At 34.9% G+C, this 25,481-nt stretch overlaps 1 protein-coding gene across 5 annotated transcripts in view; it reads right to left on the bottom strand.

The window, feature by feature from the left end:
- BRINP3 (BMP/retinoic acid inducible neural specific 3) overlaps positions 1-25,481 on the bottom strand; it is a 208,921-nt gene that overhangs the window by 85,144 nt on the left and 98,296 nt on the right. For all 5 annotated transcript variants that reach the window (XM_084527639.1, XM_084527642.1, XM_084527640.1 and 2 more), the window contains exon 3: positions 1,719-1,909. In XM_084527639.1, coding sequence (XP_084383765.1) covers positions 1,719-1,909 — 191 coding nt within the window. The remainder of the gene's footprint in view (positions 1-1,718; positions 1,910-25,481) is intronic.

Genomic DNA, 25,481 nt, shown 5'->3' with positions numbered 1-25,481 from the left:
TCAAATGTCTTTTTCTCTAAAGACCTGTCCTTAGGTTTTAGTTTTTACTTAGGGCTATACTTTCTAAAAGGCATTAAGTCTGAAGCTCTTTTGTAATCAGGGTGATATTGGTGCTTTGTACTTTTGAAATAACAATTATAATTGTGTTAGTCTGTTTTTCTTAGGTTGTTAGGTTCAATTTCAACTTTAAAGTGAATTTGATGATATGGCTGTTTGTACCAAAATTTATGTTAGTTAATAATAAGAAAATAGCTAATAAAAATAACTGTTTTACCACTGCATAATCTTTGCATTACCATACCTGTTGCAGCTAAATCTTTAATTATTGTACATAAATATTTGGTAAAAATTTAATTTCTTTTCTGCAATTAGGTTTACTGTTCAGCTGTGCCACACACATAAGAAAATATATGCTTATTTCTGAAATATGTACTTTTTGTATGAAAGAAATACACGAAGCAAATTAAAAAAAAAAAATAATCTGGGAATTTTATTCCAAATTTCTGGTCAACACATGTAATTTATTCTTAAATTTCAAAAGATTGATGGATTTGCTGAAGAGGCACTAGTTTTGAAAATAATGATAGAAATTAGTTCTGTATTGTTATTTTAATATCTCCAGTAAGGCAGAAATTCACCTTGTTTCTAGAATAGTCTTCTCCAAAAGAGAGTTACTGTTAGCCATTTCAGTTGCTACAAAGCTCAGATATCAGCCAAAAGAGAAAAGGAAGGCTGTCATTTCCTTAATATATGGTTCGAAATCTGTTATGAAATGTGTTAAAGAGAACCATTCCTCAGGTGAATAAAGGATTTTGACAAGACTGTCCTGTTGGAAGGATACTCAATCACTAGAATTATCTTTAATATAATCACCCACCAAGGGATAAAACTGCATTTCTAAAATGTCAGTTCATTTTGTGATGACTCGATGGGTAATCTCAGGCACTAATTATCTTTTATTCGGAACAATTTATGCTCTCCCTTGGACATTAGGCCTCTTCACTGGATTTCTTTAATCCATTTTATGACCAGATCCCAATTACACATCTAGCTACCCTTTCCAAATTAGTCCATGGAGATTTAGAGATGCAGCTTCCATTAAGGTAATACTAACCGCATGGAAAAGCCTCTCCATCCCATTCTGAGACTTTTAGTCCCACTGGTTAAGTGGAGAGTAGTCCTAAAAAGGGTAGACTGGCAATATATGGACTTCCAAGCAGTCAAAGTCATTTAAAAGTCTCCTAGGTGAAAAGATTTGTTGGAAACAACTGTTACTGGGTTTGTTGCTTTATCTCTGCAGTCCTGTAATGGAGCCAGACACCTGTGTAATTTGTTATTGTGTCAGATTGTTTTAGGGTCCTCTTACTGAAAACTGTCGCTCAATGACTTCTCAGTTCAGACCAACATCCCCAAAGGACCAGGATCATGCACACCAGGAACTCAGGCCTAAGTACGTCACTCTTAGCAATGGGCATTCTTTTCTTATTGTCCTTAAAATTGTTTACAAAGAATTAATAAAACAAAGTTTATCATCAGCAGAAGAAGGAGCCATAAGGCTGGAAGACAAAACCTGTTCCTGTTCTGTAAAATCTAACCGAGGCATAGTGGCTCAGTTTAGCTGCTCTGGGAACAGAGAACACCACAGTTTTACAAGGAAATCAGTTGACCAATGCTTTTAGTTCAGTCATATGCACCATATTTCCAAGCATTAACCCTACCTCCCAAGGTAGCCGATAGTAGGAAGTGTGTCCCATACTTCTTGATAAGGTTTTCTGTGATCTGTTGAAGTGTTGGGCGGCGTCCTAGTAGCCTTATGTTACGGAAGAATTCAGGGGCAAGTGGCAGCGGGGAGCCAAGGAAATTTCTTCTTTCAACAGCAAGATTGTTTACTTTCCAGCGGCCAAACTCTCTGCAAAGTAAAGTGATTCTCATTCAGAAATATGTCATTCAGACAAATGTCTTAATTTGCAAACTACTCTGCTCTGTTGACTAGCTGGGGGCAACAAGCTGGGTATTACAGCAGGCCTTGACAGTGACACTGTCATGTATCATAGGCATAGGACAAGCAATAAGTGTTATTTATTGGAATTGCAGGGAGTATTCCATTACAAAATAACTGTCCAGAAAAAAAAAAAAAATAAATAAACAAAACAATTGGGGATGCTGCTGTTCTTATTGTTTATGTTTAGTCCCTGATATGAATACAGCCTTGAACAAATAGATATGTTAGGAACTGAAAGTCTACTAATAATTTTTCAAACTTTGAAACAGAAGAAATAAATAGTTTCATTAACATAAGGCAACTTTTAAAAATATTTCAAGAAATGGCCCATGTTATTTGCTTTTTGATAATAAGCCACTTAGGTACATAGCTAGCTAATTTGAGCAACATACATTATCACACCACATTTTACTTTACTATGACGTTTCCAAAGTTTTCTGTAGTTTTAGTCTTCATTTTGAAGAAATATACAGGTAGTATGTCTGATTCCTAAAACAGATCACTTTTCAATTGTAGGAGGGATAAAAATTAATTCATAGACTTGTCCCCTGCCTCCCTGCAAAATACATCACTGAGAACAGGGAAAACCACAGGTCAATTACACGGTAATAAACACATCTTTTATCCATTTACATACCAATTAAGATACCAGGTACAGTTTTTACCATTGCTCTCAAAATCTAGACAAGACACTGAATGTCTGCAGCAACTTTGCTTTTCCGAGATACACCAACAGCGACTTTGGTTACAGACTCGAATGTTGTAAGAATTAAGTCCAAGACAACCTTTGGACTGTTGTTTAGCTTTTCCAAGTCCTCTGTCAATTAAGATTTGCCCTCAGATAAGGTTGTAAAAAAGCAAATAGATTAGCGAGCTTGAAAGACCCTACTGAAGGTCCCAGCTAAATATAATAAAACATTCATTTTCAAAATTAATGCAAAACACAAAAATCACGGTTGTAGCTAACATATAACATTTGTGTGATATTTGAAACAAAACAGTTTCATGGGGCTGAATGAGTAGTATGAGCTGTATAATACATAAACACTATTTTTTTTCTGTTTTCAATACTTTTAAGTCCAAGTCTATGAGTAGAACCCAAATTAATACATTTTTATAGTCCTTCTTTCTAGCAACCTCCTACTTCTCTTGAAGATCCAAATTGCCTTGTCCCCAGGGTAGCTTAGACATGCACATGATAGATGACAATTTGGTGCAGCTTCAGTGAACTGCCTTCCCTCTCAGGTGCATTCTTGCAGATGATTTTTTTCTCAAAAATAAATTGGCAGAATTATAGTAGAATGAGTATTATGTAACTTAGTTGATCTTTAATGTAATTTACCACTCAAGAACACAGGACTAATCAGATGCCCACTGTTTCTTAAAGACTCTGTATATTTTCCATATGCCTAAATTAGTATCTGAAAATTGTTATTTTATAGATGGTTGATTGTTTTGTTTTGTTTTGGTTATGTTTTGTTTGTTTTTTAATTCATTTGCCATTTGTAAAAGTTTTAATCTCACAAATTTATTTTCCTTTTATGAATCTAGAAAAGTAATAATATATTCTTTTAACCTTTATGGAACTACTGCATATTAGAAAGTGATGAGGAAAATGAAGCACAAATACTTTCATTTTCACTCTAAAATGAAAAGGTATTGGTTGGTCACAGTGACCACAATAATACAAGCACTAAATACAGTAACATACCCTGGGTTGTAAATGTACTATTCAAGTGAAAGGAAAAAAAAAAGAAATAAGGAAAGCAGTGTGTGTTTTTATTTATTATTATTATTATTATTATTATTATTATTATTTAAATTCTATGCTTTTTGGACATATTTGAAGTTGTTTTCATTTTTTTCTTTCTTTTTTTCTTCATTTCAATACATCAGAAATATAGCTCAATTACAGTTGGTGAACAGACCATCAAGACAGAAGTGCTTTGACAGTGAGATAAAAATTTAAGCTTTGTAATATAAACCATTCATATAAAATACATTTTATAACTAGATTAAATCTTTTCTTCTTAACTTGCTATCTGACTAATTCTCTGTATCAAAGCTGAAGTATAAACACAAGGATAATGGAAAAGTTACAATTCTTATAAAAGCTAGTTTGCTACTGCTGTTCATTCTCTTATTGCTGTCAGAGCTTCTTAGAAGTGAAGATGACCATAATCCATGCATATTTATTTTTTATTGCATCCAGAAGAGTATCACTAAATGGCTCTTGCTATCTATGTCAGTAAGTTTGTGACTGAAGAAGAAACTGTCTCTCAGAAAAACATCTCAATCCTGAGTTAAAAACTGATGTTGAAGATTTATCAGAGTTTCTTGACAATCTGAACACTTTCTGTATTCAGAGAGACCATTTCATTTTCAGATTAAACCTTGACAACATTACTTTCCAAATCTTAGAGATTTTAATTCATGTCAGGTAGATTAAAGGCTCTTCTAAATACTACTCACGTTCTATGTAACTAATTACAGCTCTTGTCTGAATCATCTCTTAACCTTGGACTAACTAGGTCAACAGCTGCCTTTTGTGTTTCTTCCTGAACTGTAGTTTTAGATGGTAATTCATTCTTACCATTCCATCTCTTCTTCAAAAGATGGAAAATTATTTTTTGGAGGAGTAAAGCTAGAAATGGTGGTCTCATCCATACTAAATTCAGAAGTATTTCCAAGTTCAGGTCCTCTTGTTCTACTAAAAGTCCTTTGTTTACTGAATTTAGGGACTGAGTTATTCTAGCACTGTGAGAAATTTATTTGGCTTAATTAATCAGACTTGATTTAGAGAACCTCCCTTCCACAGTTTTTGCTGTGGAAGCAAAGATTGTTTTTCCATATCTTATGCTATTTCAGAGAGAGGACCTAGGCTAATGATTTTGTAAAATTTAGGTTTGTTTTTATTTTGAGCATATCAATGGAAATAATTATTAGCACTCCAATTAATCTTCTTTTCAAATTCACTGCTGTGGAAACTGAGAGGGTAGAATATGGATCTGCTTTTTTGTTCTTTGTTTGTTTATTTGTTTAATATAACATTTTTGTGACTCTGTAAGGCTGAGATGAAGCTTTTAAAAAACTTACTAACCAGCGTACAACTTTTCCTGAAGTCTTTCTTAAGTCATGTGTTTTGGAACCATGACAGATGAAGATCTATTTCCCTCTCCCTCTTCTTATCATACAGTAAAGCTCAACTTTTATTTACCCATTCCTCTTAGAGTCGTTCTTTCTAACACAAACTCTCCAGCCCTCAAATGATTTTTCTACCCTGTGTGATATTCTCCTTTGGAAATAATGTTCCTGTTCACTGCCAAAGGCAGACAGAGTTAATGAACCTTCTTAGGAGAGAAAATACCACCTTCCATAGTCACTGGAATACCATTTACCAGAAGAATACCGCCCACGGAACAGCATAGCATCAGCGCTGGCTGCTGGTCAAGAAAACCAATTACTCCTTGAATATAAACAGTGGCGTTACTAGAAGTTTATTCTTTCCTCCTCTTCCTCTTCTTCTAATGTATAAGATCTGAGACTAGCAGCTGTCTCAGTGCTGTCAGGAAGCTAAGATTTAATAACATGTGGTAACAGCTATGCTTCCGATCTATTTCCAGCCTGAACAATATGTTAACCATTGGATATAGTGCTTTATTGCTCAGGGCAGTTATTGGGAAGGACAGTGGCTTTGAGTTCCTGAGCTTACACAAGAGGAAGGGCTTATATAAGGAAATAAATAAGTCCAGCTCCCAGGATAAAGGGTATAATAGAAATGCATTATTGTCATAAGCAGCACCAGAAGCCATGAGCAGCATTCTCTGTTCCTACATAACAGACCCACAGATTTGTATGTCCTACCAAAAATCTGTTCCCTTGCTGGTTGGTTAACACACATGCAAGAGATCTGAAGCCTATTAGTGCCAATTTTGACCAGCTGTACTGCATGCATGCCACAGCCTGTTTCCTGAATGGGGTCTCCTGCCATTTGCTCCATTTAGAGAAGGTTAGGTCGAAGTCATGTAGCCAGGACAGGGTAAAAATAACATAAAATTTTACAAAGCTCTGCTTAGATATATGTGTGTGTGTGTATATATATATATATATACACATTTATTTCTTTTTTGTTTTGCTACACTATGTCATAAAGAGTGATGCTCAATCAAATACTGTTCTGACATGACGTACCTCTTTATAGAGTAGATGTGAACACGTTTTCATCTTGAAAAAAGTTAAAATTACATGTGGATCTGAAAGTAATTCTAGGGCAGCAGGCAAACAAGGGTTTTTGCCTTGTTTGCCTGCTCTTTTGCCTCTGTTTTTTGCCTGCTGTTTGCCTCTTTTGAATTTCAAGCCATTGTTATTTTATTTCAAATTTATATATAAATTACACATTTCTTTTTACTGTTGCATTCATTTTGACACATTTTAAATTATACAGTATGGGGAGATATAGGGAAAGGTCTCGATAAAACATCTAGTTGAAGGAAATAAAAAATGCCATTGTACTCTAAAATTGTAGTGTGTGTAGAAGATTTGAAATGGTCGTATAATCTCTGCTATTCCACATAATTAATTAATAGATTTATAAGATTTATTATGAGTCTAATGGATTCTTCTTAAACATAACACTCTTTTCTAAGGTCAACCATACCCAAGCGGAGCCCAGATAAAATTTGAAGTGTTAGGCCTCGTTATAAGTAACTTAGGTGTTCCATAAAACAGCATTAGTGCCAGGAAGCATAAATATTAATAAAGAGTAGTGTTGCATAGTTTGGAAAGCCTGCTTGGAGAATGAACATCAGATCATTTTAATATTACAGAACTCTGCTCTCCATTCTCTGTGCTCTTAATGTCTTCTAAATGACACAGTTCCACTTTTGGCTGGTGAAAAGGTAACTGCTTCAAATGGGCTGGAATGACAGCAGGATTTTGAAGCCAATTTTTCCCAAGCAGCTGAAAGTTAATCTGTTGGCAGAACAGTTCAATGGGAGAATATATGGTGTTTTTCTCCACCTCCTTTCTTTGCAAGACTTAATTTTGCAAAACTTAAGATTTCTTAATGCCTGAGGCCATAACTTAAATAAGACCAACATGATGTAAAATGAAATGACTGCCATAGTAATCCTCAGAGGAAAAAGGTCAACCAGACATTATAATGTTTATAAGTTGTATCATACACTAATCATGCACTGATCATACACTGGGGCTCATGTAAACTGTGAGCTGCAGAGACATGAACCAAAGCTGGGTTCAACAGTCTGATTTCGACAGGAGTTGTAACACTGTCAACCACACTCCCTGTATCCCGTTTTCTGCAAATGCTATTTTTAGATAGCTTTAACTGTTAAGAAAACTTGTACACAGCCTAATTCCAACACAGGAGACAGGCTCAGAGTGGGTTGTAGTTATTGTCGTGGTTTAACCCGTCCGGCAGCTAAACACCACGCAGCCGTTCGCTCACCCTCCCCCTCCCTCTCTGGGACGGGGGAGAGAAATGGAAAGCGAAGCCCGTGAGTTGAGATAAAGACAGTTTAATAAGAGAGGAAAATAATAATAACAACAACAATAATAATAATAATAATAATAATAACAACAACAACAACAACAATAATGATGATAATAGTACTACTACTAATAATATGTACAAACAAGTGATGCACAATGCAATTGCTCACCACCCGCTGACCGATGCCCAGCCTAACCCCGAGCAGTCCGGCCCCCTCCCCCCGGCTAGCCACCCCTATATATTGTTTAGCATGACGTCAGATGGTATGGAATACCCCTTTGGCTAGTTTGGGTCACCTGTCCTGGGTCTGTCCCCTCCCAGCTCTTACCGCACCCCCAGCCTGCCTGTTGGCAGGACAGAGCAAAAGGCTGAGATGTCCTTGGCTTGGTATAAGCACTGCTCTGCAACAATTAAAACATCGGGGTGTTATCAGCACTCTTCTTATCCTAAGCCAAAACACAGCATTCCACCAGCTACTAGGAAGAAAATTAATTCTGTTCTAACTGAAACCAGGACATCTATGCTCTTTGAACCCAACTGCACCACATCTTACAGATGTTTTTAAAGGAGGATCCCATAACAGCAATATTGCATTACCTTGCAGCTACTACCCACACACCCACACACCATTCTGCAACAGTAAATATGCAAATTCTGTAACATGTAAATATGGAAAACATTCTCTAAACACTGGAGTTAAAACACTGAAGAATTGGCTTTTAAGCAGAAACTTCATCCCCATATGAACAGAATCGGGTAATGCCCAAGGCTGCAGTATTCACAGATTTTCAGGTGAAAAAATCCCCCTCACTGGCACAGGTCATGAAACTTTCCATGCTAATTAAAATCAGTTAAGTGGTGGAGAGTCTGCCACAACTTTCATTAAATGTTTGTTACAGTGGTTTTCTACTATTCAAAGTGAAAGAGAAAGGAATTACTGACACATTGTCTGAGCAGCCTTCTAAAAATATCTACCTACATATAGAAACATGATAATAGGGACAAACACTGTAACATGGGGAATATAAATATAACATCTTTTGTCTAAAAGAAGAAGCTGAGTGTGTTAGTATAGAATGTATCATATCTGTGTTTCTTAAAATTGCCAATTATCAAGAATTGCTGATTAAAAAGAAAAATAAATTTTGAGATATATGAAAGTACTTTTAAACCATTTTCTCATTGCTAAAATGAGAAATGCAAAAATACTGTATTTCTTCATTAACCATATTATTTTTCCAATATCAAAGCAGAAATGTTGGATATATATATATATCTTCTATATTATTTCTTATATTTAGACCAACTTTCATCTTATAATGATTAAGCAATATCATCAGGATTATTTCTTACCTTAATATACCATTATTTTGAAACATCTTAGTAATATTTCTTCCCTTTGTATGCCATTTTCACCTTATCAGTTTCCTAGTACTTGAAATTCTGCTTCCAAAACTTGAATTCATTTGTACCAGCTTCACTATCTTCTTGCATTATGCAAATGAAATATACAGAAATTTAACTTATGAAGTATATAGAAATCCACGAACAAATACGAACAAATTTTAATAAAAATTAGATATGTTATATACCCCTAATATATTAAAAATTATTTATTTTTCTATGCATAGTCAGTCAGATTACTTTCCCTCATACTATTTCCCTCTACTAGTGGGAACTATTTCTGTATTTTGTCTTTGTGTTTTTGTTTCCCTTTTATCCACAGTTTGTGATATACTTCCAAACACACTTGTGAACATTAATTCAATGTCTCATTGTTCACATATTTAGCTACAACTTTATTCCTGAAAAGGTGTTTGCACAAAAGTAACAGCTTTTTGTGACTTACTCTTATTTACCTTTTGCCTCCATTCAATCACCAAACAGTATATAGTAATGTTATGAAAAAATGCACTTACTAGTGATAAGTTGCAAATTAGAAAAAATAAATAAATAAACAGCAAGAACAGGTAAGTGTGCAAAGTCTACTGAACTGGAATATATTTTATATGAACTGTTCATCTAACGGTGTAGAACTGGTGAAATAGCTTGTAAAATATGCTTGTAAATCAAGGATTAAATTCAAGTAAATTTTTTATCAGCTTTACATATAATAATAATTAGTCACAGAAGGCAGAGAGGACAAGAATTCCTAGTAAAACCTTTCCTTGTCTGTACTACATCTGAAATGGAGAATGACTGAGTTACATGGGAAATGTTTTGCTGTAAATGTGTATCTTCATACAGTCTGAGTAGGCAAGAAGTAGATTTTACAGCTTTTTCAGAAAAAAATAATTTTTGTAAAAATCTAGATTTTTACAGCTTTTCTGGACCTTGATAATTTAGATATGCTGAGCAGTAGATACATTAATGACAATAACCTTTATAACCTGTTAGGTAAAATGGTGACACTTTGGAGTAACAAGCAGTTGTCCATCCAATTAACTACAAAAAGTCTAGGTCGCTTTTCATTATAAGGGATTTATATGTTTATCCTTCCTTGCAAGAAATTCAGTATTGATTTCATGTTTTGGCACATGTCCAAAAGGGATAACAAGGCTTTTCATTCTCCCTTTGATATTACGAGGAGAGTTTCTAATACCCACATTGCTCAGACTAATCTAAACTTCCTATAAAGTCTTGGCAAGCTCAAAACTTTCTGTTTTCCCTGCTCCCATCTGCCCAGAGAAAAAAAATTATTACCTAGGAAAACTATTACCCAGTTTTCTGAAATCGTACATTTGCTTAGACTTGCAGAAGAGAAAATAAAATAAAATAAAATAAAATAAAATAAAATAAAATAAAATAAAATAAAATAAAATAAAATAAAATAAAATAAATAAAATAAAATAAAATAAAATAAAATAAAATAAAATAAAATAAAATAAAATAAAATAAAATAAATAAAATAAAATAATAAAATAACTTTTGATTGGAAGATTCTTCCAATTACATTTATTTTCAAGTACAGTGAAAACCTATGTTGTCTAAATTTCAGTGTGATGAAAAAGTGTGGATGTAAGTTTTGTAAATGAAATATAAATACTGCTTTCTATATTTTTCACAATGCACCAATTACATTCACTCTTATTCCCAGAATATCTTTTGAGAAGCCATTATAGATATGACAACAGTAACCCCTAAAATGGAAAATGTCTCTGCCTTGAAGAAGAGCTTTTTGATGCATTAAACAGCTATGATAAAGAGAAGAAAAGTATATTTACAGTCTTTTTAATGACATTAAAAGACAATAGGTCCTGTTCCTTTCATTGATTGTTCATTAAGAAAACACAATGACTCTGGAATTTCATAAGAAAAAAAGTCATTAGAAGTCATCTTTGGAGTTCTCAGTTGAGGAGAGGTTTTAAGGAGCTTACAGTACCTACTGTTGCTTCAAAATCAACAAGATCAGAGGTTTTGTTTTGACTAAAATTAAAATAATGGGATTGGATTTCTTGTAGAGATAAAGAAGAAAGCTGAGTCTGTGGAAGTGTTTTAGCGCATGAATCAACACAAGAAGATGTAGTTTTTGAAGATGGAATCAGCAAATGGATCTGTTGGAAAAAATGGAGGAGAAAATAAGAAGGAACTGAGTAGAGCATTCATTGATTTGGTGTTGGTGAATACCCAAAGATGAATCACAAAGGAAACTCAAAATGCTAAAATTCATTGTTAGTATGTTGCTGCAGTTCTTAGTTTCAGTCTTTTAAACATCTTATATTACTGCTTTTATAATTTCAGAACAACAAAATTGATCTGTTTTACTGGGCAATAGAGAGACATTTAGTTAAAATCAAACCGTGACGATTAAATTTAAAATTTAATAGAAGTGCTTCCTAATCACCCTATTTTACATTCAGAAAACTGTGGTATAGTAAGGGTTCACCTGTACAGAGCACTGTGAACAGACATAACCTTATTTCCATAGTCAGAGCAGATGAAAAGCCTTTATGACCTGAACAGAGTAGCAGTAAATGTGAGCTTTTAAGTCCTTTGAAAAGGTTTTGTTGGATTGTTTGCTTGTTTCTGGAATGTTACATCTGCTTAGTATTGGCTTAGGCTCAATGCCACGGAGAGACCAAATTCCCGTCTCTCAGAGCAAAGGCTGGTGTTGTGTCTGCCTGCCGTGAACTGGTAAAAGGTACCTTAAATGATTGGCTTGAAGGCAAACAGAAATTGGATAAAAGAGGCATCACATTCTCAAACAAATGCTTATCCAAAACCTTATCTATGAGGCTACATATAATGTCTAGAGCCTTTTCCTTTCCAGTAAGAATGTTATATAAACATAAATAAACTTTTATATTGTAAATGATTTGGCTCATTTTCACAATTCATAAATTTATCTGTCCAAATGAGGACTTCTTGTCTCCCATTTCTTTATATGTTTGTCTTGCAGAGCACATGCCAGAGGCACTGGCACTAACAGACAACACAGTTATTTACCTGCATTTGAATTTATAAGGGCAGTTCTTTCTACCAACACTGTGGGCTGAATATGGTTTAACACAAGTGTAAATCTCATAGACATAGGCCTAAACACTGTTCTGATATTGTGAAATGTAACAGTCACACTATAGATGTTTGCAGCAATTCAAGTTTTTGAAAACAATAGTAAATGTAAAAATGTAGACTTTCTTTATATATATATACTTTGGTGTGTTATTTGTTTTTATGTATTCATTTTTTAATTGCTTAGCTCTTGGAGGAATATGCTGCTGATCATCTTTGGATCTAAATGTTAACCTCCAGTATATGGGTTTTCATCATTAGTAAGAAATGCTCAGATCCCTATTGCCCATACAAACACAAAGAGAAAAAAAAAAAAAAAAAGATTTATTCAGTATATAAAATGTTTGATTTTTATTTTGTGCCAGAACAAAGGATGCTTCTGTTTTAGCATGACTATTTGTATTAATTCCAAAATAAATTTTGAGCTTTCTTTATTAAAAAAAATGGTCTGGTGATACTCTTTCTTCCAGTGGCATAAATTGCATCTACCTTTAAAGAACAAGTGGAATTACAACAGTAAACTGAACAGAGAGTAAGGGCAATAAACTTGCCAATACAGTTCCAAAATATAAACACAGAGTTCTCTAATGCTCTTAACTAAATAAAAGTGTTGGAGTTGAGCTACTAATTTCTGTAACAGAAACAGTTAAACATTACACGTATTCTCTGAAAGAATAAAGCCTGTTTATCTGTTGCATTTCAGTTTGAGTCATTGTCAAATGGCATGAACATAGCGTTTATGCAACCTGAGAAAAAGGTTCAACTCTGAAATAAAACTTTCATTACTGTCACAGGTTTCAGGAATCCTGGGTAGGTCAGCTTGTATCTTATGACACATATGTGGAGACTTTGTATGCAACTAGATTTATTCTGGTGTTTAGACTACATTAAAACTGCTGAGTAAAATACATTATCATCTACAGAGTCCACATATTATTTTTTCTAAGAACCTTGAGATGGAATAAATCTCTGCTCTGAATTTTAAAATATATTTATTGATCATGCATTATTGTAAAATGCATGTGTCTGTATCCATTTCACCATCTCTCTCAGCACCTTTGTACAATAGGTTTGTGAGAGTAAAATAAAAGTGATCATGGAAAAATTCAAATGGGATACAAGCAACAATAGGAGATGGAATATAATTTAGAATGTCATATAATTATCATATATTCCATGAATTGTATTTATAATACCATAAATATTGACACAGATTTGGAAGGAGTGAGACTTTATGCACTCAACAGAGACTGGAACAAAAACTTCAGAAGAGAGACATATTTTACAAACAGAAGCAATACATGGCATATGCTCACAAACATTTAGTTATGCTCAGGGTTACCCTGCCTTTAAACTAAAATGGCTGAGTAAAAGCCTATTCTGAATCATTGGTGTCTGCATTTACAGTGTCTTTACCATGCTTCAGCATCATCATCAGAAAGTGTGAGCAAAGTGCCATCAGCAGCTGTACTGCTGATTCGGATCTGGTCGGCTTGCCAGGGTCAGGAGCCTTCATTTCGCTTTGATTTTTTTCACAAAATATAAGTTTAATATAACATAGGAAGTACTGTAAGATAATCAGGCCAGTTGCAATAAAGAAGAGACTTAACTGTTGAATTAAAATAAGCAACAAGATTATTACTTTTCTTCTAGATGCTTGTCAACTTCAGCTGATTATTAGCCTTAGTATAGCAACCGTGCTTAGGGCTCCATTCTTCTGGTTGCTATATTGCTCCAAGCTACAGATAATAAGGATCTACATGAAAGTTACAGTATTTTTCCTAGAAAAAGTTCATTAGAAGGTTACACAATGCAAAATGGCTGTACAGAGCTAGAAATAGTGCCAAGATTAACTATCTTTTGAAGCCATATGCTCAATGGATGTGATGGTATTTTTGTCCAGCTTCTTTGCATAAGGAGAAATGCTGAACAATTACTGGGGATTCTGTTTTGGCCACAGTAAATGTAACCTTAGCTATTAACGCCTTGGCCAGAATGATTTTCATCCTATTGTAGAACATGCCTCCTTTTTAATTCTGCCATGAAAAAAATACCAGTGAACTTCCATAGCATGTGCTGTTTCTCACAGACTGAGAGACGTGTTAAATATAGTCCAGTATTTAATATATAATAAAAATGTTACATCAAATGAAAGATGTGTATGGATAAATGCAGTAATCTATGTTGTAGTGGATAAATGAAGTAATTTATGTTGTAGTTATGAACAATGTAAGTGCATTGATACAAATCTGTTCAAGTCCTACCTGATTATAAAATCTTGCCCTTCCAGATTTCCAGCTTGAGCACAATTCAATGTGGCAACAAAGAAATTATTTTTACCCTCCAATGATGGTCTAGTGGCCAATATGAAGAAAACTGAAACTCTGGTTCCTATGGTAAGTGGATATAACTAGCAAACAAATCACAGGAGAAAGGTAATCAGCTTATTCATAAAATACTTTCAGCGGAAAGAATGCAGGCAGTAGAAAATAGTAGTCTTTGGTCTCCCTGAATGAGAAAACATAGGCAGTGAAAAAAGACAGGACAACCTTCTTTCCTCAAGCTACAGGCTATCTTTATGCTGCCTTGCATTTAGCTGGCTTGGTATTTGGCTGCTCTGTAACACATACTGGTTTAGCATGAAACACATATTGGTATTTAGCATGAAATGCATATTGGTATTAGCATGAAACTCACAGTGCTACTAACATCCATAGAGACATTCATCTCCTCTGAGTAGACCTACTTTGGTGCAGAGAGTAGTGATCCTTGACATGTTTTAGACAAGGCTGGAGAGAGTTACCATGCCATATGTGTGAAACAATTTGCTTCACCCCTCAACCTGGCTGAAAGGGTATTAAAGATGACAACAAATTAGGAGTAGACCATGAGGTGTTCTACAGTAAATAGCTGAATAGCACAGAAACAATCTGTGCTGTGAGATTCCTTGACTTACATGTACTTTTCTTAGAATAAATTGTTCACACACAAACAAAGCTACAAAAACACATCCTCCCCAGCTCCTCTACACATCAGTTACTTCTCTATGGTTGGACAACAAAATATATATGTTATGTTCCAGAGCTCAGCTACCATCTTAATAGCAATAGTGCCCCCAGAGAGGAGAAACAAAATGAAACAAAACAAAACAAGAACAGTGTTCAAATAATTTTGAAAAAAAAAAAAAAGGGGGGACATTAAAAAGTAAAAGAAACTCCTTATTAGGATAGGTCTTTTTTGTTTTGTTTTGTTTGTTTCTTTTTTGTTTGTTTTGTTGTTGTTTTTGCTTGGTTGATTGCTTGGTTTTTGAGAGAGAACATGGCTTTCAAATAACAAATCTTATTCAGAAATGTGAAGTGAAGAACTACTCTCTACGAAAAAAATATCTGTACTGGGTGCAGATACATCTGAATAAACCTATTTTGTTCACTAATGTCATACAACTCGCTGTATTCCACTCTCATCAATATCCATCTACTATCTCTTATTTCTTACTTAGATTGCAAGTATTTTGTGGGCACCTTCTTACTCGTTTCTGTACACACTCTAGCATGAGGGAATCTTGTTCTGTTGGCAATTCCCTGAACACAAAGTAACAATAGTAGCAACTATTGTGTTATCTCTGGACAAAAGTGTAGAAACGTTATCACTGAAGGAAAATAAAGAACTGTCAGCCAAATAATTGGATTTAATTAACTTTTATGTAGAGTAAAGATTTGGTACAAGTTGATACAACAATTTAAAATAAATGAAATTTTAAAGAGCCAATTATAATTGTAATAATTTATAAAGTGTTAGTCATATAATGGATATTGCAATATGCAGGCAGCAGTATTCTGAAGTGCTGAAGTGGACCTGTAGTCTAGAGCTGTGCAGTCAAGAACACTATTTTCTACTGCAAAAGTCACATATGCAGTATTTACTAGTTGTTTCAGCATTTCAGTAGACACATACATAAAATTGTTTGGTGATATTCAAAATATACCTAGATTCTTTTTTATTGACTAGCATTTTCTTGAGACTAATACTTTTCCACACCTGATACATTTTGACTCAGAGACACCAATAAGATGTCATTTTGATTACATACAAGTTGTGCAATTAAATACAATATAAATTTTATCCACGTGTGTTTAAAAATAAGACAAAGCTTATATTTTGTGCAAATTTGTTTTCCTTTATGATTCTAGGCCTACTCTTAGATAATCAGTGATTTTCATTTTATGTCAAACATGGGCAGAGAAAAAAAAAAAAAATGTAAATTCATACAAGGAGGAATAGTCAGAGAGAAAATCTGCTGCTGATTTCTGAAACTATGAAATTGTTTCTTACTTGAAGTCACAGAGAGAGGAAAAGCTGGTCCTAGATAGACATATTGCATTTCACACATATGACCTTGACAAATGACACACCTTTGTCCAGAAGTGTAGTGATAGGACAAGGACTAATGGCTTTAAACTGAAAGGGTAGTTCCTTCACTGTAAGGGTAGTGAGGCCCAACAAGTTGCCCAGAGAACTCCTTGATGCCCCATCCCTGGAAGAGTTTAAGGCCAGGTTGGATGGGGAGAACCTGTGGGGAGTTGTCCCTGACCATGGCAGAGGGGTTGGAATTAGGTAATCTTTAAAGTCCCTTCCAATCCAAATTATTCTATGATTCTATGACCTTACAAAAATAATAAATTATCACTGTGTGATTTGAGGGAAACCTCATGACAGAAAATTTAATTTTACAAAGATTTTTCTCCTTTATATTTTTAATTGGGTCACTTTGCTGCATTCTTCTAGTACATTGTTCAGTAACTGTCTGAATCCTTACCACGTAAAGTATTAATTTTGTGTATGTCACTGTTAGAAATTAGTGCTGGGATCAATAATTGCGATTATACTGATCATAGAATTTCCTACATAAAAATAATATATATAATGTTACAAGAACTATATTATTTCAGGTGAACACTCTGAGAAGTGATTCATTAAAAGTTTATGTCCTTACTGTGAACGAAAACAAACAGAAAGATGCTTCTAATAATTACTTATTAGGAAATTGTATTTCTAGACTTTCTACAGAACAACTGTAGGTTTTTAATAAACTACAACTGTGGTGATGTCCTGCCCTCTCAGTCCCACAGTCAGTAATTCAAATGTGCTTGTAACTCAGAGATGATAGCTACTGACAGCTGGAGATAAGGTGACAAATAGCTTTTCCAGTTGAGACACTGACATAATTGAAATGTGTTGCCAGGGTGCAACAGAAAAGAAAGCATGGATAAGCAGCAGTAAAACCCAAGTGAAGGGTACAGTTCTTCCACTACCTTGCTTTTACTGGCACAGCAGTTTTAGATTGTTCAGGTCAGCTGTGATAATTGTGATCCCCTAATGGGATTGCCATCACACTGGAAACAGAGTGGATTGATCTTTCATTAAACATTTACAAAGCTTACATGGTAGCCATAGAAGATGAAACATGAAAATTCCACAGAGGTAGTAAAATGCCATAGAGGTACTAAAGTTTACAGGAACATTCCACTTTAGAACTTTCATGATAACATGTTGGGGAAATATAACCTAAACTGTATTTTAAGGTTCTATTTACTTTAAGTAAACCTAGGATTATTTATCAAAACACTCTACTATATTTGTTCAGCCAACAGCTTGGATGCAAATAGTTTCATATAGTTGACAAGGCTTGGCACTGAAAACCAGACCTGTAAGAGATCTTATCTCATTTTCACAGATGACTCAGATTTTTTACATACTCATATACTTTTTACAGTTTACTATACTTATATACCTTTGAAAAGTAGCAGAATATATCTATATTTTTTATTTTATATATATTACTTTTTTTTCTAGCAACTATTCTGGGATACAAAATATGTCACTAACCAGTCTGTTCTTGACCTTATGATGTTTGGGAAGGGGCTTTAGGGACTTTGAGACTAAAATATGTTTTACATCAATCATATAGTCATTGCAAATGGCATTTTTTTAAACACAGAGGAAAATACCTTGGAGCCTCAGTTTTCCCATCTGTAAAATGATAGGGATTGAAACATTTATTCCTTACTTTATTATGTCTTAGATGAAAGGCATAATAATTCTATTTGTAAAATGTTATTCAAGGCACAGTTCTGTGCCACTCTATAATAAAAAATGTCTACACTGGGAATATAATTTATACCTTTCTTCAACAAGAGAAGAGTAGTATTTTAAAAGAAGCTGCTCAGGAAGAACATAACCTAATAAATAGTTGTTTACAAGGAATAAACTGGAACATTTGTAGAGAACCTTCTTGGCCACTATTGTTTTCATCCCTTTGTTCTTTAGAATTAGAGATATTGAATTTCTCAATATTCTGAGAACAAGTTTGGGATTTCCAATACTCTTTTCAGCTAATCATGGTCATTCTTGATTAGACTGACAGATAGTCTATGGGTAAGAATTTCCCTCTTAATCCTATTATACCGCAAAATACACTATCATGTTCTTGGGATGACAAAATGCAGAGTGAGTCAAATACTCCATCTAGGGACCAGCAAGAACAGAGCTAATGCTCGGAGGAAAATCACAGCTGCATAGACAGCTAATCTTTTGAGGACAGTGTGTCTGGAACCAGGTGGGAAGAATTAAGAATTCCTCAGAGCATTTAAAGATGGTTTTATTTAAGGAAAAGCTCTTATGTACCTTTTTTTACCTGCTTTTCAGGTGAGGGGAATGACATATAGAGAAAAAGAAAGAGAAGGGATGCTTAGGAATGCTGCTCCTGCCAACTACAGACAATCAAAAGGCTCTATACATATTTTTGAGATAAGCCTTGCAGAGAAGGACTTGGGAATTCTGGTGGACGAAAAGCTTGGTATGAGCCAGCAGCATGTGCTTGCAGCCCAGAAGGCATCCTGGGCTGCATTAACAAAGGAGTAGCCAGCAAGGGAGGGAAGTGATTGTCCCTGTCTGCTCTGCCCTTGTTAGGACCCACTTGGAGGGGGTCCCATTCCTAGAAGTGTTCAAGACCAGGTTGGAGGAGGCCCTGTGAAACCTGGCAATCTAGTGGGTGGCATCCCTGAGCATGGAAGGGGGGTTGGAACTGTATGATCTTTAAGGTCTCTTCCATCCCAAGACATTCTATGATCCTATTCCTTCTACAAAAGTAATTTTCAATGAGGCTGGGGATACTCTTTGAATAGTTTGCAGGAAGGTTCTGTATTTGGTCTGGTATTTTTAAGGGACCTCATTGCACTTTGATTCAGTAGTGAAGCTTCATTAGTTCTATGCAATTGTTGTTTCTTTGAACTCATGTATCTTGCTTGTCCTCCTTTAGACAGTTAAGTTGCAATTATCTGTATTTCTGTACAGATGTACACAGGCCTATAAGCTATACTAAGTCAGTTAATGAGAAACAAATATAAACCTGTTATCCAGAAAATTACCATGGTATCATAGGATGACCTAAATGCTATATTTATAAATAGTCAAAAAGATGGCAAAAGTCAAAATCAACAAGATTCAAATATAATTACTTTCATAGTTAAATAGGCCACATCACTTATGCAAGCCTCCGATGTTATTGGGAAGGTGAAAATGAGTATGGGTTAGTTTTAACATCTTTGCATCAAGCTGTCAGTCATATTACTGACATCAGCAAATGTATTTTATTCACAGCAATGGAGTTGAGATTAGAGGTGTGCTTGATTTTGTTATATTTTCACAATTGTATATATCATCATGTTGAACTGAAGTTGTATCTGTCAAGGTTAAATCCTCACTAATAAAAATGAAGCCTTCACACAGGCTTTATGCTAAACAGACAGAATAAGAGGATGGATATCTTATCTTTTGCCTGCTAAGCTTCTTTTAATTTCTACTTAGTTTTTACTGAAACAGGTCTCTTATCTCAATACACATCTAAGTACGCATAGGTACCTTGCACTTGGTGCTTCTTAGGGAAACACTCATAGCCAGACCCAGAACACCTCTAAGACAAGATACATTTATTGACAAGATATGAAGAAAGTTGTTGGATCCAAGTGTAGGGGCTTCTGTGATAAATTTAGCTCATCTATCTATACAGAACACTAACACTGGTAATGGTAAAAAACAATCAGAATACTGCATGACAGCATGAAAGCTCATTAATCAACAAACTCTTTTTTTTCTGTAGGGTTGGGGGGGCTAATCTGCCCCTATCTTACAATTAATAATGATAAATCAGATAATTAAACAATTTTTGTTGAAATAATGCCTTCCAAACATATCAAACAATGTAAATGTGTTAAATTGTATAAAAATAAAAGATGGAAACAATGGATTTTGCAAAAATCTACAGTCACTTTGCTAGTGTGAATGGAGATAAATTTAATGATTAAATTTAAAGATGGATTCATTTTAATTTAAAGTGAAATCTGGTCCACTATTTCAGTATCTGCTTCAGTAAGCAGCAGATATGCTACATGTTTGTATTTCTCTTTCTGCTTTCCCTCTCTCACCTGCCCAATGATTTAATAGATTAAAGAAGAATTAAAAAAAAAAAAAAAAAAAAAAAAAAGTATAAAAATTACAAATGCATATCTTCATTTTATCTATACCTAGAAATTTAAATATCTTTCTCCCTGAGGTGTCTTTACAAGGATGAGCCATCAAAGTGCTTTCAATCGCTCAAATAAGACAGTAATCTTCTAAATGCAAGTTTGGAAACATAGCTAATGATGTAAATAAAGATTAGTGTGAAGAAGGTCAGATATGGCAAGGGAATGAGAAATGCATAATGTTTGTTCTGCACCTGCTATAGGTATGCAAATTTGCCATGAGCCACTGGAGGCCTCCTAGCACTGGGAGGTGTCCTCAGTAATGAGAAAGAAGTTGCTTTTTTCCCATCATCAAAGACAGACATTTTTCTAGTCTTATCCAGTGTCTAATAAACATATTTCAGGACACTGATATTGTGTGAGATTATTTTGAACCTTGGGATTCAAGACCCTCTGAGATTCTTACATGTGGTTCTGATACTACCTAATAATATACAAAGGCAAAGTTATTCAACATTGACAAAATGTCACTATCTGAAATGTTTTGGTACTTAGCAGGCATCAGTCACTAAAGAAAAGTGAATTGTAAGTGCCTGTTGACTAATTTGCAGTATATATAAATAAGTGTTTATCTATAATTTTCATATAAGATATGTAGTGTATATCTATATTTAATTTTACATGGTATATTTAAGAGGTATAAGCTAATCATACATTAAAATACCTAAATTAATTTTAAATTATAAAGCCATTAATAATCTCTGAGGAAAACCCTACTCTAAGCAAACTTAAAAACTAAAATGTGTCAGAACAGCTGACAATACCATGAGTTTAGATCATATGATTGATGTTATAGATCTTAACAGAGTAAAGAGAGCATTAGCAGATAGAAATGATTTTTCATACCATATGCTAAGATTAAAGAAGCAAATGATAAAATGGACCCTAAATTTAATGATGTCCTCTATCAGTCTAGTCTATTACAGTTCACTACAAACCCCACTGAAGTAAATGAAGAGACACTCACAAGATAAATCCACAAGCCACAAAGGCTTTTAAATGGTATTTTTACTCTTCTTCTCTTAACAGTGATTTAAAATTACATTTTAGTCAATTATTCACAAGATATGTTTGATCAATTTGAATTCTCTTGATTCACTGCATTTTTGTTAACAGATTATTTTTCATAGCTTATTCACTATTTACATGTACTGAGACTATTTTCCTTGTATTTTGTACAGGGAATAATTCACTGTATATATTTAACACTTTAATCATAGAGCCAGTAAGCTGTGATTGGTACATGAATCTTCTTTAATTGGATTAGCATAACTGGTACGCAAGCAGATGTATGGCTGAACTGAAATCACACGAGAACATACTGCTCTGTCAATTTCAAATTGAATTTCTGTGGCTTTGGGAAGAGAACATTTTTTTTTTCCAAAATTGTACAATAAAATGGATACCAATGTATTTATAGACCCGGTATGCACACAAAAACAGGATTATTCACTCCGAATTAAAAAAAAAAAAAAAAAAAAAAAAAAAAAAAAAAAGTATCTGAAACACTTGATGGAGAGGAACAGGCCATCCCATTACAAACTATGCATATGAAAAACTAGCTTATATATTTGATATCAAATTCTTCTAAAAGAATTGGATCAATATAAAGTTACCACAGCCAGACATCCAGATGGTGTTGATTTCAGCCAACTAAAATTAGCTGCATTGGTCTTGGCTCACTTATCTATTCCTGTTGTTTAATGTGATTTTCTGGAGAGCTGGATAACAGACAAAATTATACCCCATTCATTACAGATGTGACTCCATTTTTTTCCAATTAAAGTATATTACAGTGGAAACTCTTTTTTATTGAAAGCATACATGAAATTGAATTTTAACCAGTAGTTACATTTTCTATGATAAAAGCAGTATATCTGCTTTTCAATCAATTTTCAGAATAGACATATTCAATTTTTATTTTATCAATCAAAATCTCAGATGACTTTAACAGAATAACTAATGACCTTTTAATATAACCTGAATATATCAGCCTTGAAGGTTTCAGATATGATTAATTCTCCTTTGTTATTTATTTATTGCTATTTCAGTAGTGCCCCTGTACCTAAGCTACATTATAACAAGGTTATTATATAAACTACATGTCACAGCACATGGCGGCTAGAATTCACACAGCCTCTTATTAATAGTCAAATACGTGAAAATGAAATATTTTGCTGTCTTATTTTATAGATAATGGGCCATGCTATGTGATCATAAACTGTGCATCTACAATATATGTGAATGATAGGAAAAAAAAAAAAAAAAAAAGAAAAAGCTTACTGATGTTAAATATGCCCGAATGAAAATACCTATAACTTAAATTAATAGGTGTGACTTATTATTTAGTGATTATTAGTGTATAATGCTGTTTTAAGGCCTCTATTGAGGCAAGCTGAAAGATATTTCTGAAGCACAGTGATCACAGGTTTTTTAACTCACAGATCTATATTTATTTCCAGATGTACTAGGTCATCAGAATCAAAGGCAAAAAGGCAGAACTGAAAATGTTTGAAGTTCAAAGTGCACGTGTATTGACTCAGAAAGGTCTTTGTCAGTTAATCTGTATGTCTCTCTATTGCAATCTGAACTGTAACTTGTTAGAAGTATTTCTTGATACTTTTCACACATCTTCTTAAGCAATATCATAAGTAAACAAAAGTGACAGGAGTTTTGTCAGAATGCCTTCTGGAAGTTCCCTGACAGAGAGCAAGCTTGCTAGCAAAGACAAATATGAAGGTGTAGTCTTTGCTTAATTTTGTTTTGTATGGAAAAAAATAATTATTATACACTATAAAACAGAGTGTTCACAGACTTTTGTTTTGATGGAAGGATTTACACTGTTACTGTCTTGGAATTTTTTTTGTTAAAGTTGGCAAACAACTTCTAAAAAAAAAAAAAAAGAGGCAGTTCAAATCTTCTTGTTAATTGGACAAAATGCTACCAATTTTGACATTAAGCATATGTGGGAGAAACATTCAAATTTTCATTAAATTTCATTTTACTTTAAAACTAAAGACTGACCAAGTGCATTAGTTGCAGCCATATACATCAGGATTGAATTACAAATTTAATATAACTTGTAGACTACAGTGGAGTCCACTCAGTTGTGTTCACCTCATACTGTAGTTATATTAGGTGCATGTTCTGTGTACATTTATTTTATTATTCTGTAAATTCAACTTGGAAAGTGAACACAAAATTCAGAATGAGCTTAATGTAGCAAAAATCCATTTGTGAAGGCAATTCTTTCAACAAGTATTACAATCTGATATGACCAATTAATTCTGTGTCTATTATTTAAGTTAGAAATTCAAACTATACACTATATGTATCCTAGTAGATAACAATGTAATCAAAATGCTGAAGCTGATGACACCAAGGTCATGATTGTAAATGAGATGTTGTATATCATAGAATCATAGAATCATAGAATCATAGAATATCCTGAGTTGGAAGGGACCCTTAAGGATCATCAAGTCCAACTCTTGACACCGCACAGGTCTACCCAAAAGTTCAGACCATGTGCCTAAGTTCACAGTCCAATCTCTTCTTAAATTCAGACAGGCTCGGTGCAGTGACCACTTCCCTGGGGAGCCTGTTCCAGTGTGCAACCACCCTCTCTGTGAAGAACCCCCTCCTGACGTCCAGCCTAAATTTCCCCTGCCTCAGCTTAACCCCGTTCCCGCGGGTCCTGTCACTAGTGTTAATGGAGAAAAGGTCTCCTGCCTCTTGACAACCCCTTACGAGGAAGTTGTAGACTGTGATGAGGTCCCCCCTCAGCCTCCTCTTCTCCAGGCTGAACAGGCCCAGTGACCTCAGCCGTTCCTCGTACGTCTTCCCCTCCAGGCCTTTCACCATCTTCGTAGCCCTCCTCTGGACACTTTCCAACAGTTTCATGTCCTTTTTATACTGTGGTGCCCAGAACTGCACACAGTACTCGAGGTGAGGCCGCACCAGCGCAGAGTAGAGCGGGACAATCACCTCCCTTGACCTACTAGCGATGCCGTGCTTGATGCACCCCAGGATACGATTGGCCCTCCTGGCTGCCAGGGCACACTGCTGGCTCATATTCAACTTGCTGTCTACCACGACCCCCAGATCCCTCTCTTCTAGGCTGCTCTCCAGCGTCTCATCGCCCAGTCTGTACATGCAGCCAGGGTTTCCCCGTCCCAGGTGCAGGACCCGGCACTTGCTCTTATTGAACTTCATGCGGTTGGTGATCGCCCAGCTCTCCAACCTGTCCAGATCCCTCTGCAAGGCCTTTACGCCCTCATTTGAGTCCACAACTCCTCCAAATATATCAGTATATCTGTCCCTAAAAGAAAAAATAAATTACAGAATCACAGAATTTCTAGGTTGGAAGAGACCTCAAGATCATCGAGTCCAACCTCTGACCTAACACTAACAGTCCCCACTAAACCATATCCCTAAACTCTACATCTAAACGTCTTTTAAAGACTTCCAGGGATGGTGACTCCACCACTTCCCTGGGCAGCCTGTTCCAATGTCTAACAACCCTTTCGGTAAAGAAGTTCTTCCTAAGATCCAACCTAAAACTCCCCTGGTGCAACTTAAGCCCATTCCCCCTCGTCCTGTCACCAGGCATGTGGAAGAACAGACCAACCCCCACCTCTCTACAGCCTCCTTTAAGATACCTGTAGAGTGTGATAAGGTCGCCCCTGAGCCTCCTAGCACAGTGACTACAGAGTAGGGTGAAGAAGTGTACACATATCTGGGGTTGTCTGGAGCTGAAATGAGAGGGGCATTGTCCTTTACCTTCATCAGTATTTTTAACATATAAGGTTTTCTTCTGTATTGGAAAGTGATTATAAATGAATTTCTAAAACTAGTCTGTCTTGAAGTTCATTTT

Source organism: Aythya ferina (assembly GCF_964211825.1).
Source record: "Aythya ferina genome assembly, chromosome: 8".
Taxonomy (NCBI): domain Eukaryota; kingdom Metazoa; phylum Chordata; class Aves; order Anseriformes; family Anatidae; genus Aythya; species Aythya ferina.
This window is presented reverse-complemented; position numbering and strand designations above follow the sequence as displayed.